We start from the raw sequence: 13,176 nt of genomic DNA, 5'->3' as shown, positions 1-13,176 counted from the left end.
GAAATTAACACAACATTGTACATCACCTATACCTTCAATTAGAAAAGAAGAAGGAGGAGGAGGTTGAACTCTTGGTACAGACCCTGCTGGAGTGACTGAAGGAAATAAAGAGACGCCTGGGGCATGTTCTGTGGCTGTGAGGAGCACTGAAGCGGGAGCCTTTCTGCTATCACAGGAGGAGCCCAGTTATCAGAACTGGAAGCCCACAGAGCAAGAGAGGCCCTGCTTGAGGAGCAACCATGGGGCACAGGATTCGCCAGGGCAACGGGCTTCGCAAGCTTCCAGGAGCAGCTTCTGTTCAGACTTGAGTAGTGGGGGTGGTCTCCATGCTCAGAGAGCCCAGTGGGGACCCCAGGCCTGTCCCTGAGATGAGACAGTGGGATCTGGGATTTGAACCTGCAGGGCAGGAGGAAGCAGCAGCCACTGTGGTCCCTGGGGCCAGAGGATCAAGAACCCCAGCTCCTCCATGAGAGCTGAAGTGAAGGGAAGTGGGCATCTGGGACCCATGGCTACACTAAGGCTGGCTCCAGGGTCCCCTTCCAGGGCAGGACCTCAGTCAGCAGGGCTTTCCTGGACCCCCTGCTCCTCCCCACTCCTGGGAGACTCTGGTTGGGAGTGGGTGGAAGGGGTGAGTCTGCTCCTTGCTGTGTCTCCCTGGGGTCATCCTGCCTGCAGAGGCTGGGGCTCTGTCAGCCCCTCCAAGGTCAAGTGCACTGGCCCGGGGGCTGGGGGGAGTGGGGTGGGGTGGGGTGTGAGTGCTTGGAGCTGTGTGATGCTGTGTGGATGAGCCCGATTCTGAGGTTCAGTTCAGGGATTTCTTTTTCTGCCACATGCTAAGCCACAGTGCTAAGCCTGATCCAGCTTTTACCATGAAGAAAGCCGATATTTTGATCGCCATCTATCTCACCTTTTTGCCTGAGAGTTGATTTCAAACACAAGTGGGGAGGGTTTATACTCAGAATTTGGGGTTCTTCTCTATGACTTTCCTGGGATTTTCCCCCTCTCTTCCCAGAAAACCTGGTTGCCCTGGGCTTCTTCCCTGGCTCTGCTGACCAGAGACAAGGTGGGCTTCCCACCAGAGTTTCAGCCGCCTCATGCAAAACTGGGGCAGCTCTCAGAGCCAAGTAATAATAAACAGGAAACAGTCGTCCTGCCTGCTTCCGGAGAGTTTCAACGTCTCTCCTTCATCAACCTGCTTCTGTACACTTTCTAGAAGCCCTGGCAGCTGTTCTTTGCCTACTGTCCTCACGGGAACGTCCTCCCACCCAGTTTCCATGAGAGAGGTGAATTTTGTTCTCTCTTCCAGACAACAGGGTGGGTGCTGATGCCCTGGGGTCCACACTGAGAGGTTCGGGCTGAGGGGTCATGCCCAAGTGACCCAGACCCCAAAAGCACCAGGTCCTCCTGCAGTTTCTGGGGACACAGCCATGCTCCACCCAGGTAAGACCACAGCCAGGCTCCTCTGCAGCCAGCATCCCACATTTGCATGCAGGTTAATGGAACAGACAGAGGTGACAGGCTTAGTGGCCATCCTTGCCCTTGGCTGTCCAAGGGAGTGGAGTGGATGCTCTCAGCCTTAATCTCCAAAGCACAGGCGGTGGAATCACAGTCAACCTGCTCTGTTTGATTCCAGGAATGTGCCCCTCACTCCCAGTCTCTGCAGCCTCTCTGACTGGCCTGGACCACCCCATTCTTCTCCTTAGACATCAGACTCCACTAATGGTCCCTGAGTTGAATTCCGCGGGTCAACTGTGTTATCCTTGTTCGTCCAGCCCACTCCACCACTTTGTAGACAGACCTGGATTCCTTTGGGTGAGGACTTCCCCTCTTTGTATGTAGGCATAGAAGGAATGTTAATCAAGACACTGGCCATTGAGCAAGCTGGGCCAGCCAGACTCCCTTCGGGGAGTTGAGCTCTCAGGTGAGGTTTATTAAGGAGCTCAAATACAGTTGGATAACATTTGTTCAGTGGCAGCTCCTTAACAAGACGGAGGAGATGTTTACTGTGTGTGCATGTGTGCTCCGTCTTGTCCGACTCTTTGTGACCCCATGGACTGTAGCCACCAGCCTCCTCTGTCCATAGGATTTTTCAGGCAAGAACACTGGAGTGGGTTTCCACTTCCTCCTCCAGGGGATCTTCCCAACCCAGGGACATCCTGTTAAGTGCCAGACCACTTAACCCCTAAAAACTTGCCTATATGACATGTCTTCAAATCTTAAAAGGTTTATGTCTCATCACTGGGAGTGCGTGTGACTCAACTAGGGTTTTAGAACACTCAACACTTCTTGCTCATCAGGTCCAATTAACATACTGTCATTGTGATAGTTAATGATATGTGTCAACTTTACAGGACCATGAGATGTGCAGATCACCCCTAGACGTCTTTGAAGGTGTTTCTGGATGACATCAGTATTTGAAAATGTGGGCTCAGTAAAGTAGATGGCCCTCCTCAAGGTAAGCAGGCAGCATCCAATCTGTTAAGGGCCTAAATAAAAAAAAAGTGAAGGAGGGACATTTGTTCTCTTCTTGCCTGCCTAGTTGGGCTGGGACAGGTGTATCCAATGCTATTGGATTGGAAGTTATGCCTTTGGCTCCCCTGGTTCTTGGGCCTTCAGTCTTGGACTGGACTTACCACTGTTACTGGGTCTCTGGCTTGCAAATGGCATCTCATGGGACTTCTCAGCCTCATATTCACATTAACCAATTCCCATTTCATATATATAAACAAACATGTATATGTGTATGTGTGTGGTCAGTCGTATCCTACTCTTTGTGGCCCCAGGGACTGTAGCCTTCCAGGCTCTTCTGTCCATGGAATTTTCCAGGCAAGAATGCTGGAATGGGTTGCCACTTCATACTCCAGGAGATCTGCCCAACCCAGGCATTGAACCTGCTCTCTTGTGCTTCCTGCATTGGCAGCTGAATTTTTACCACTAGTACCACCTGGGAAGCATATATATATATATATATATATATATATATATATTCACACATATACATATATCTTTCAGTGTCATATATTTTTGCCTTTTCATACTGTTCATGGAGTTCTCAAGGCAAGAATACTGAAGTGGTTTGCCATTTCCTTCTTCAGTGGACCACATTTTGTCAGAATTCTCCACCATGACCCATCTGTCTTGGGTGGTCCTACACAGCATGGCTCATAGTTCCAATGAGTTAGACAAGGCTGTGGTTCATATGATCAGTTTGGTCAGTTTCCTGTCACTGTGGTTTTCATTCTGTCAGCCCTCTGATGAATAAGGTTAAGAAGCTTATGGAAGCTTTCTGATGGGAGAGACTGAATATGGATGTGAGAGTTGGACCATAAAAAAAGCTGAGTGCAGAAGAATTGATGCTTTTGAACTGCGGTGTTGGAGAAGACTCTTGAGAGTCCCTTGGACAGCAAAGAGATCAAACCAATTAATCCTAAAGGAAATCAGCCCTGAATATTCATTGGAAGGACTGGTGCTGAAGCTCCAATATTTTGGCTACCTGATGCGAAGAACTGACTCATTTGAAAAGACCCTGATGCTGGGAAAGATTGAGGGCAGGAGGAGAAGGGGATGACAGAGGATGACATGGTTGGATGGCATCACCGACTCAATGGACTTGAGTTTGAGTAAACTCCGGAAGTTGGTGATGGACAGGGAGGCCTGGCATGCAGCAGTCCATGGGGTTGCAAAAAGTCGGACACGACTGAGTGACTGAACTAAACTGATATCGTCATTAGGCAAACATTTATATATGGACTTCCCTGGTGGCTCAGATGGTAAAGAATCTGCCTGCAATGAGGGAGACCTGGGTTTGATCCTGGGGTCAGGAAGATTCTGTGGAGAAGGAAATGGTTTACCCACTCCAATATTCTTGCCTGATGAATCCCAAAGACAGAGGAACCTGGCAGGCTACAGTCCATGGGGTGGGGTGGCAAAGAGTTGGACACGACTGAGCATCAGTTCAGTTCAGTCGCTCAGTTGTGTCTGACTCTTTGTGACCCCATGAACCACAGCATGCCAGGCCTCCCTGTCCATCACCAACTCCTGGAGTTTACTCAAGCTCATGTCCATCGAGTCGGTGATGCCATCTAGCCATCTCCTCTTCTGTCATCCCTTTCTCGTCCAGCCTTCAATCTTTCCCAACATCAGGGTCTTTTCAAATGAGTCAGCTCTTCGCATCAGGTGGCCAAAGTATTGGAGTTTCAGCTTCAACATCAGTCCTTCCAATGAACACCCAGGACTAATCTCCTTTAGGATGGACTGGTTGGATCTCCTTGCAGTCCAAGGGACTCTCAAGAATCTTCTCCAACACCACAGTTCAAAAGCATCAATTTTTCTGAGCTCAGCTTTATAGTCCAACTCTCACATCCATCCATGACCACTGGAAAAACCATAGCCTTGACTAGACAGACCTTTGTTGACAAAGTAATGTCTCTGCTTTTCAATATGCTACCTAGGTTGGTCATAACTTTCCTTCCAAGGAGTAAGCGTCTTTTAATTTCATGGATGCAGTCACCATCTGCAGTGATTTTGGAATCCAGAAAAATAAAGTCAGCCACTGTTTCCACTGTTCCCACATCTATTTGCCATGAAGTGATGGGACAGGCTGCCATGATCTTCGTTTTCTGAATGTTGAGCTTTAAGCCAACTTTTTCACTCTCCTCTTTCACTTTCATCAAGAGGCTCTTTAGTCCTTCACTTTCTGCCATAAGGGTGGTGTCATCTGCATATCTGAGGTTATTGATATTTCTCCCGCAATCTTGATTCCAGCTTGTGCCTCCTCCAGCCCAGCATTTCTCATGAAGTACTCTGCTGCTGCTGCTGCTAAGTCACTTCAGTCGTGTCCAACTCTGTGCAACCCCATAAATGACAGCCCACCAGGCTGCCCTGTCCCTGGGATTCTCCAGGCAAGGACAATGGAGTGGGTTGCCATTTCCTTCTCCAATGTATGAAAGTGAAAAGTGAAAGGGAAGTCGCTCAGTCGTGTCCAACTCTTAGTGACCCCATGGACTGCAGCCCACCAGGCTCCTCCGTCCATGGGATTCCCCAGGCAAGAGTACTGGAGTAGGGTGCCACTGCCTTCTCCGCATGATGTACTCTGCATATAAGTTAAATAAGCAGGGTAACAATATACAGCCTTGACGCACTCCTTTTCCTATATATACAAGCATCAATATAGTGGACCAACGTAACATACTGCAGAGTGTCCAGACGGACTTTGCCCCTTCAGCATATACTGTGCCAGAGAGCAAGAGAATTCACGTAGCCCTGGGGCCAGACTGTAAACACGTACTATTGTCCAGTCCCTGTGAATGTGAAGTGCCTCTTATCCTACTTCCCACTGGATATTTTTAAAGTACATTTTGCATACTGATAACTGCATGATACGTACCATAGGCCATGCTGATCTGCTCTAAGATAGCATACCTATTAAAAGCACAACGGTGTAACTGGGGCTGCTATTGGTTAGTTTCTAGTGGTCATTTAGCAGCTTTTGCAGAAGCCAGACTGCTGTTCAAAGAGGTAAAGAGGACTGGAGCCCTGCATCCTTAAATCTTCGCCTGTGGCACTCATCCTCGTGATCCCCTCATTCCCCAGGAATACAGTTTTCTTTCTACTTATTTTCACCAAGGGAAACCTCAATTTCAAGGCCTTCTGATTGGCCTCTCCTAAGACAGTCATTGCCATTTCAGAGGTTAAAGACCCAGCTCAGCTAACTGCTATGTATGTTCTCATCATCCTCACACCGAGGAACTGGGGTGATGATGGCTGGGTGGCTCTGTGGATTGAGTGGACTCTGTTAGACGGACATTACCTTACTGCTATACTCTAACAAGAACTGTGATGGTGCTTTGGGCTCCAGGAACTAGCATCAACTCAAATGCTGTAACAACTGTTAAAAGATCTGTGCATTTTCCTTTGTCTGCCATATGGATACTTGCATAAATGGCCTTAGGGCATTTTGGTGAAGAACTCAGGGAATGACCACATTTGCAGTTTGTTATGAGACCTGCCCTCATTTCCATGGGCAGGTCCTAGATTTGGCTCAGGTCTGGAAACTGGGCAAGGGATCTTTATTTTTGATTGGGGCAGCTGATCTCAGCAATCTGTTCATCCATTTTTAAACTCTTTGCAATATGCTATTGGCTGCCCACCTGTCTATAGGCTTAAGGTGTACAGCATTAATGATTTGATCTATATAATCACAAAGTGATTATCACAATAAGTTTAGCATTCAAGTCCTATTAACTATCTTCATAGACATCTATGAGCCAGGGCCCTCACTGTCATTCTAACCTCACTACACGTTACAATTAGAGTTTCATCTTGCTCTGACACTTGCCATCTTGCTGCTGCCTGGCATCTGTCATTCTGGAATCCTATCCCTTCCATTGCTACTTGGGAATCCAGTTCTGTAAGACATTCCTCCATTATGGCAACCTACAGAGGACCAGAGGACAGCCTACGCTGAGCATTGCAAGGATGCTGGCGCCCTCAGCTGTGTGCTCCTCCTCACCTTGTTGGGTTAGTGTCTGTGAGGCCTCTTGAGAAGCATAGGCACCTGGTGGAGGGGTTTACATGTTGTAGGAAGTAGAGCTGTGCCACCCTCCTAGGCTTTTGGATCTTCTTTTCCTGGTAGGTCTGGTATCCCTGCCTCCACTACACCCAGTGTGTACCGTGGTTTACACAAAGTCTTGTTTTAATTAAAGATTTTTTATTAGATATTTTTCTTCCAGCTTTATTGAGATATAATTGACATACAACACTGTATAAGTTTAAGTGTACAGCATAATAATTTGACTTATATATATATATATATATATATATACATATATCATGAAATCATGGCCATGATAAGTTTAGTGAACATCCATTATTTCATAGAAGTACAACATGAAAGGAACAGAAATGCATTCCTCCCTTATGCTAACCTATGGAGGAGAGCCCCAAACATCAGTGCAAGGATACTGGTGCCCCTCAGCTGTGTGCTCCTTATTACCTTGTTAAATTAGTGCTTTATATATATCAGATCAGATCAGATCAGATCAGTCGCTCAGTCGTGTCCGACTCTTTGCGACCCCATGAATCGCAGCACGCCAGGCCTCCCTGTCCAGCACCAACTCCCAGAGTTCACTCAGACTCACATCCATCGAGTCAGTGATGCCATCCAGCCATCTCATCCTCTGTCGTCCCCTTCTCCTCTTGCCCTCAATCCCTCCCAGCATCAGAGTCTTTTCCAATGAGTCAACTCTTCGCATGAGGTGGCCAAAGTACTGGAGTTTCAGCTTTAGCATCATTCCTTCCAAAGAAATCCCATATACACATAAATATATATACATATATATACACACACATAATGATTTGACCATATACATAGTAAAGTGATTGCCACAATAAGTTTAATGACCATGTCCTAGTAACTATCTTCATAAACATCTATGGGCCAGGGCTCCAGCTGTCATTCGAACCATGTATGTGTGTGTGTGTGTGTGTGTGTGTGTGTGTGTGTATATATATATGCCCCTGGTGGTCCTTAAAGGCATACATATATGTCTGTGTGTATATGTGTGTGTATATATATATACACATACGTGTGTGACACACATATACATATACTTACTTATATGTATGCCTTTAAGAGCTGCTAGGAACATACTTGAATAATCCCTTTTGGCCCTTGCCAGGGTAATTAAACTTCTTGGCACAGAGGAGTGCTTCTGTATTAACAATTTTTCCTTTTCTTGTTTCATATTCCCCTTCTTCGCCCAGGATTCACCCCTAGACTCCTGGTACCTGCTGTACATGTTGGCCAGTCCTGCAACTCCGCTGGGGTAAATCCTTGCTGCAGCTGGCAAGAGGACCCAGGACTTTCCCAGTGGGGTCCTGCAGAGAGGACTCTGCAGAGTCTTCATTCAAGCAAGATTAGGGTTGGGGAAGGGTGGGATCTGTCTTCCAACCAGTGGGAAGGGACTCTTCTGCAGGGCCCATGCATTCAGGGAGACCTGAGGTTCAAAGTTCTCACTTGCATCTACCTGGGAAGCCCAACTCTGATTCAAGGGTCACTTCTTTTTCACTAGGGCTCTGCCTTTGGCGCAGGAGCCCATCTTAAGTTTAGGCTTCAATCTGCCCCCATGTTCTCCCATTCTTAAAATTAGAGTCTGTGTCAGGACTTCCTTACTGTCTGCCTTCCAGCTGTAGGTATGAGGGTCTGTTTGCTTCAGGTGGTGATTAAGAGATTTTGTCCTTTTTGCTATAGGGGACTGGAATACAAAAGTAGGAAGTCAAGAAACACCTGGAGTAACAGGCAATTTGGCCTTGGAGTACAAAATGAAGCAGGGTAAAGGCTAATAGAGTTTTGCCAAGATAATACACTGGTCATAGCAAACACAACACAAGAGAAGACTTTACACATGGACACCACCAGATGGCCAATACCAAAATCAGATTGATTATATTCTTTACAGCCAAAGATGGAGAAACTCTATACAGACAGCAAAAACAAGACTGGGAGCTGACTGTGGCTCAGATCATGAACTCCTTATTGCCAAATTCAGACTTAAATTGAAGAAAGTAGGGAAAACCATTCAGGTATGACCTAAATCAAATCCCCTATGATTATACAGTGGAAGTGACAAACAGATTCAAGGTATTAGATCTGATAGAGAGCCTGAAGAACTATAGACAGAGGCTCATGACATTGTACAGGAGGCAGTGATCAAGACCATCCCAAAAAAAATGAAATGCAAAAAAGGCAAAATGGTTGTCTGAGGAGCCCTTACAAATAGCTGTGAAAAGAAGAGAAGATAAAGGCAAAGGAGAAAAGGAAAAATATACCCATTTGAATGCAGAGTTTCAAAGAATAGCAAGGAGAGATAAGAAAGCCGTCCTCAGTGATCAATGCAAAGAAATAGAGGAAAACAACAGAATGGGAAAGACAAGAGATCTCTTCAAGAAAATTACAGATACCAAGGGAACATTTCATGCAAAGATGGGCACAATAAAGGACAGAAATGGTATGGACCTAACAGAAGTAGAAAATATTAAGAAAAGGTGGCAAGAATACACAGAACTATGCAAAAAAGATCTTAGTGACCCAGATAACCACGATGGTGTGATCACTCACCTAGAGCCAGACATCCTGGAATGTGAAGTCAAGTGGGCCTTAAGAAGCATCACTACAAAGCTAGTGGAGGTGATGGAATTTCAGTTGAGCTATTTCAAATCCTAAAAGATGATGCTGTGAAAGTGCTGCACTCAATATGTCAGCAAATTTGGAAAACTCAGCAGTGGCCACAGGAATGGAAAAGGTCAGTTTTTATTCTAATCCCAAAGAAAGGTAATGCCAAAGGATGTTCAAACTACTGCACAATTGCACTCATCTCACACACTAGTAAACTCAAAATTCTCCAAGCCAGCCTTCAACAGTACATGAACTGTGAAATTCCAGATGTTAAAGCTGGATTTAGAAAAGGCAGAAGAACAAGAGATCAAATTGCCAACATCAGCTGGAACATCGAAAAAGCAAGAAAGTTCCAGAAAAACATCTATTTCTGCTTTATTGACTATGTCAAAACCTTTGACTGTGTGGATCACAACAAACTGTGGAAAATTCTTAAAGAGATGGGAATATTAGACCACCTGGCCTGCCTCCTGAGAAATCTGTATGCAGGTCAAGAAGCAACGGTTAGAACTGGACATGGAACAACAGACTGGTTCCAAATCGGGAAAGGAGCATGTCAAGGCTATATATTTTCACCCTGCTTATTTAAATTATATGCAAAGTACATCATGCAAAATGCCAGGCTGGAGGAAGCACAAGCTGCATTCAAGATTGTGGGAGAAATACCAATAACCTCAGACATGCAGATGATACCAGCCTTATGGCAGAAAGCTAAAAACTAAAGAGTCTCTTGATGAAAGTGAAAGAGGAAAGTGAAAAGCCTGGCTTAAAACTCAACATTCAGAAAACTAAGATCATGGCCTCTGGTCCCATCACTTCATGGCAAATAGATTGGGAAATAATGGAAACAGTGGCTGACTTTATTTTTCTGGGCTCCAAAATCACTGCAGATGGTGACTGCAGCCATGAAATTAAAAGACACTTGCTCCTTGGAAGAAAAGTCATGACCAACCTAGACAGGATATTAAAAAGCAGAGACATTACTTTGCCAACAAAGGTCCATCTAGTCAAAACTGTGGTTTTTCCAGTATGTATGGATGTGAGAGTTGGAGTATAAAGAAAGCTGAGTGCTGAAGAATTGATGCTTTTGAACTGTGGTGTTGGAGAAGACTCTTAGGAGTCCTTTGGACTGCAAGGAGATCCAACCAGTTCATCCTAAAGGAAATCAGTCCTGAATATTCATTGGAAGGACTGATGTTGAGGCTGAAACTCCAATACTTTGGCCACCTGATTCAAAGAACTGACTCATTTGAGAAGATCGAGATGCTGGGAAAGATTGAAGGTGGGAGGAGAAGGGGATGACAGAGGATGAGATGGTTGGATGGCATCACTGACTCAATGGACATGAGTTTGAGTAAACTCTGGGAGCTGGTGATGGACAGGGAAGCCTGACATGCTGCAGTCCATGGGGTGGCAAAGAGTTGGACACTACTGAGCAACTGAACTGAACTGAAGAGATTTAAGCCTGCCATTTACTCTTTTCAATATATTAGGGGCACTCAATGATAGCCACCAAAATCCAGTTTTTTAGTCACCATTTATTCTTTTGTAAATGCCAAAGAATTTCACCCACTGTATACCTTCTTGCCTTTATCTCATCCAGTTTCCTACAAGTGAATGTTTAGCAACTGCACAACTAGAGCACGACCATCAATACACTACCTAACAGGCTGTGATCCAGCTTCAGAGCCCATTCTTAGCCTGCTTGCTAGGACCATGATCTTAAGTTGAGTTCCCTAGAAACAGACTCTGCAATAAAGTCTCTTACGTAAGTAATTTATTTTGTATTTCTTTGCTAGAAAGGAATGAGGGAAGCAGGACAGTATTGGGTCAAAAGCTAAGGATGGATATTCAGACAGGCTCCAGCCTGATCCCATGGGATGCACAGAGCATCAAGGTTGGGTGGACTGGAGGCCGGCCCCCAGGCCAAGGACGTGTCACCTCCAGGTGAAGTTGGCTCCACTTGGCTGAAGGCAGCGCTATGGGGAGGGGTGGCATCAGCAGCCAACCCTTCATGCAGCTGGGGAATGAGACATTTGGCCAAAAGAGGAATTTCCAGGACACCAACAACATCCATTATTCCATTATTCATTTGTTTCCTGAAGAGCAAACACTTCCTTGAAATTCTTCTCAAATTCTGCCTCCAGTCTAAGCCCCATTTGGCCAAAATCATTGAACTGGAAAAAAATAATAAAATGATAAAAAAATAATGATCTTTATTATCAATATCACTGGATACCCTGCAACTGAGGACGATCAAGGCTCTTTTATCTTTGACATCCTGAGTTATGTGAACCAGGTTATGCTAAAAACTCATGCAGCCCAGAGTAACTTATGCTTTCTTAAGAGCATGATTATTTCATATTAACAGGACAGGAATGGAAAATGATGACCACACTTGGGAGCTCTTACTTATTTGGCTGGGTTATTGATTTCAGTGAGAATCAGAAAAGTAATCTGTGTTCTTTGTAATAGTGCAAATAGTACAGGGTGGCTGTGTTAGTTCAGTGAACTTCCTTTCCTGTTGCCATGAAGCCACTAACCCTGTGTGCTGAGTACTGAAACCCATGCGCCCAGAGCCTGTGCTCCACAACAACAGAAGCTACCACAATGAGAAGCCCCCATGCTGCAACTAGAGAGTAGCCCCTCACCTGCCTCAACTAGAGAAAGCGCTTACATAGCAACGAAGACCCAGTGCAGCCGAAAACAAATAAAATAAAATAAAATTTTAAGAAAGGAAGAGAAAATGAAATGGAAGCAGAGAGAGCCACTTGCCTTGAAAGATGCCCTGTGGTTCTGAAAGATGAGACGCATGTCCCACACAAACCCTTCCACATGGGAGTAGCCCTGCTCATTCAGCCTCTTCTTGATCTTGTCCAGCCACATGGGCTCCTTGAGGTTTTTAGAAGCCTCTTTCATCTAGGGAAAAACAAAAGTCACTGGGAGCATTACTGGCAGAGTTCAACGTGTGCCTCTTGTGGATTCCCATCAAATCTGGTAGAAACACAAGGTAACGATAACAGGAGCTCACTCTCTTGCTCCTGTGGGAGTCCAGCCTCGACTATCACAGGTGCCGGTTTCCAGCTGGGGGAACATCATGGCACCTGTGATCACTGTTGGTCGTGATTACTTATGATCAGTGTGCATCTCTGTGTGCTCAGTTGTGTCTGATTCTTTGTGGCCCCCTAGACTGGAGTCCACTAGGCTCCTCTGTCCTTGGGATTTTCCAGGCAAGAATACTGGATTGGATTGACCTTTCCTACTCCAGGGGATCTCCTCGAACCCACATCTCCTCTGTGTCCTGCATTGGCAGGTGGGTTCTTTACCATTAGCACAACCTGGGGAGCCCTTGTTGTGGTTACTTACATAATAATAATAGGGAATCCTCGCAAAAAAGGTGCTCTCTGAATGGCAATAGACCTTCAAGAGGAGGAACTCACATTTCTGCAAAAGAAGGAAGCTGTCAACAAAAAGCAGCTTGGAGACATTGAGCCCCATACACATCCCCAGGCCAAACATGACTCATACCAGTCTCTGGAAGTTTCCCCAGATGGGGATGGCTCTTGGACACAGACGTGCAATGGCTGCGAACAAGTCCTGGTGTGACTTGAGTGTGACTGAGTCATGGCTCACCCTGTGGTTGCCTTCCCCCTACCCTGTGCTTGACTTTTCACACTTGGGAAGGCTTGGGTTCCCGTCTGACCTACCAGCTGCTCCTCCGACTGCATCAGCCTCGCCAGGACCTCAGATTCCCCAAGACCCTGCTGGTTTCCTGAAGACTCCTTCATCCTGCAGAAGGTGCAACTCCACGGGTCCCTGCGGGGCCGGGAATAAGTGATCGAGGACAAGGTCCCCAGAAACACCTGCCACTCCCATGTCTGCCACCGTTCTCCTTTCAGGAACATTGGTGGGCACAGCTCTGGGAGGAAGGGGGAGGAAGGAAGACCTCCAGAGTCTCCAAGACTACCATATGGGGTCTGAGTCAATGACCCCCACTACAG

The 13,176-nt window shown here is 46.0% G+C and overlaps 1 protein-coding gene across 22 annotated transcripts in view; it reads right to left on the bottom strand.

Moving 5' to 3' along the window:
• Positions 1 to 10,934: 10,934 nt before the first annotated feature.
• SP140 (SP140 nuclear body protein) overlaps positions 10,935 to 13,176 on the bottom strand; it is an 81,265-nt gene continuing 79,023 nt past the window's right edge. For all 22 annotated transcript variants that reach the window (XM_027515654.1, XM_027515683.1, XM_027515646.1 and 19 more), the window contains 4 exons: positions 12,883 to 12,991; positions 12,542 to 12,619; positions 11,951 to 12,094; positions 10,935 to 11,352 (listed from right to left, as the gene is read on the bottom strand). In XM_027515654.1, coding sequence (XP_027371455.1) covers positions 11,260 to 11,352; positions 11,951 to 12,094; positions 12,542 to 12,619; positions 12,883 to 12,991 — 424 coding nt within the window. In that variant the 3' untranslated portion in view covers positions 10,935 to 11,259. The remainder of the gene's footprint in view (positions 11,353 to 11,950; positions 12,095 to 12,541; positions 12,620 to 12,882; positions 12,992 to 13,176) is intronic.

This window comes from Bos indicus x Bos taurus, chromosome 2 (assembly GCF_003369695.1).
Source record: "Bos indicus x Bos taurus breed Angus x Brahman F1 hybrid chromosome 2, Bos_hybrid_MaternalHap_v2.0, whole genome shotgun sequence".
Lineage (NCBI taxonomy): Eukaryota > Metazoa > Chordata > Mammalia > Artiodactyla > Bovidae > Bos > Bos indicus x Bos taurus.
This window is presented reverse-complemented; position numbering and strand designations above follow the sequence as displayed.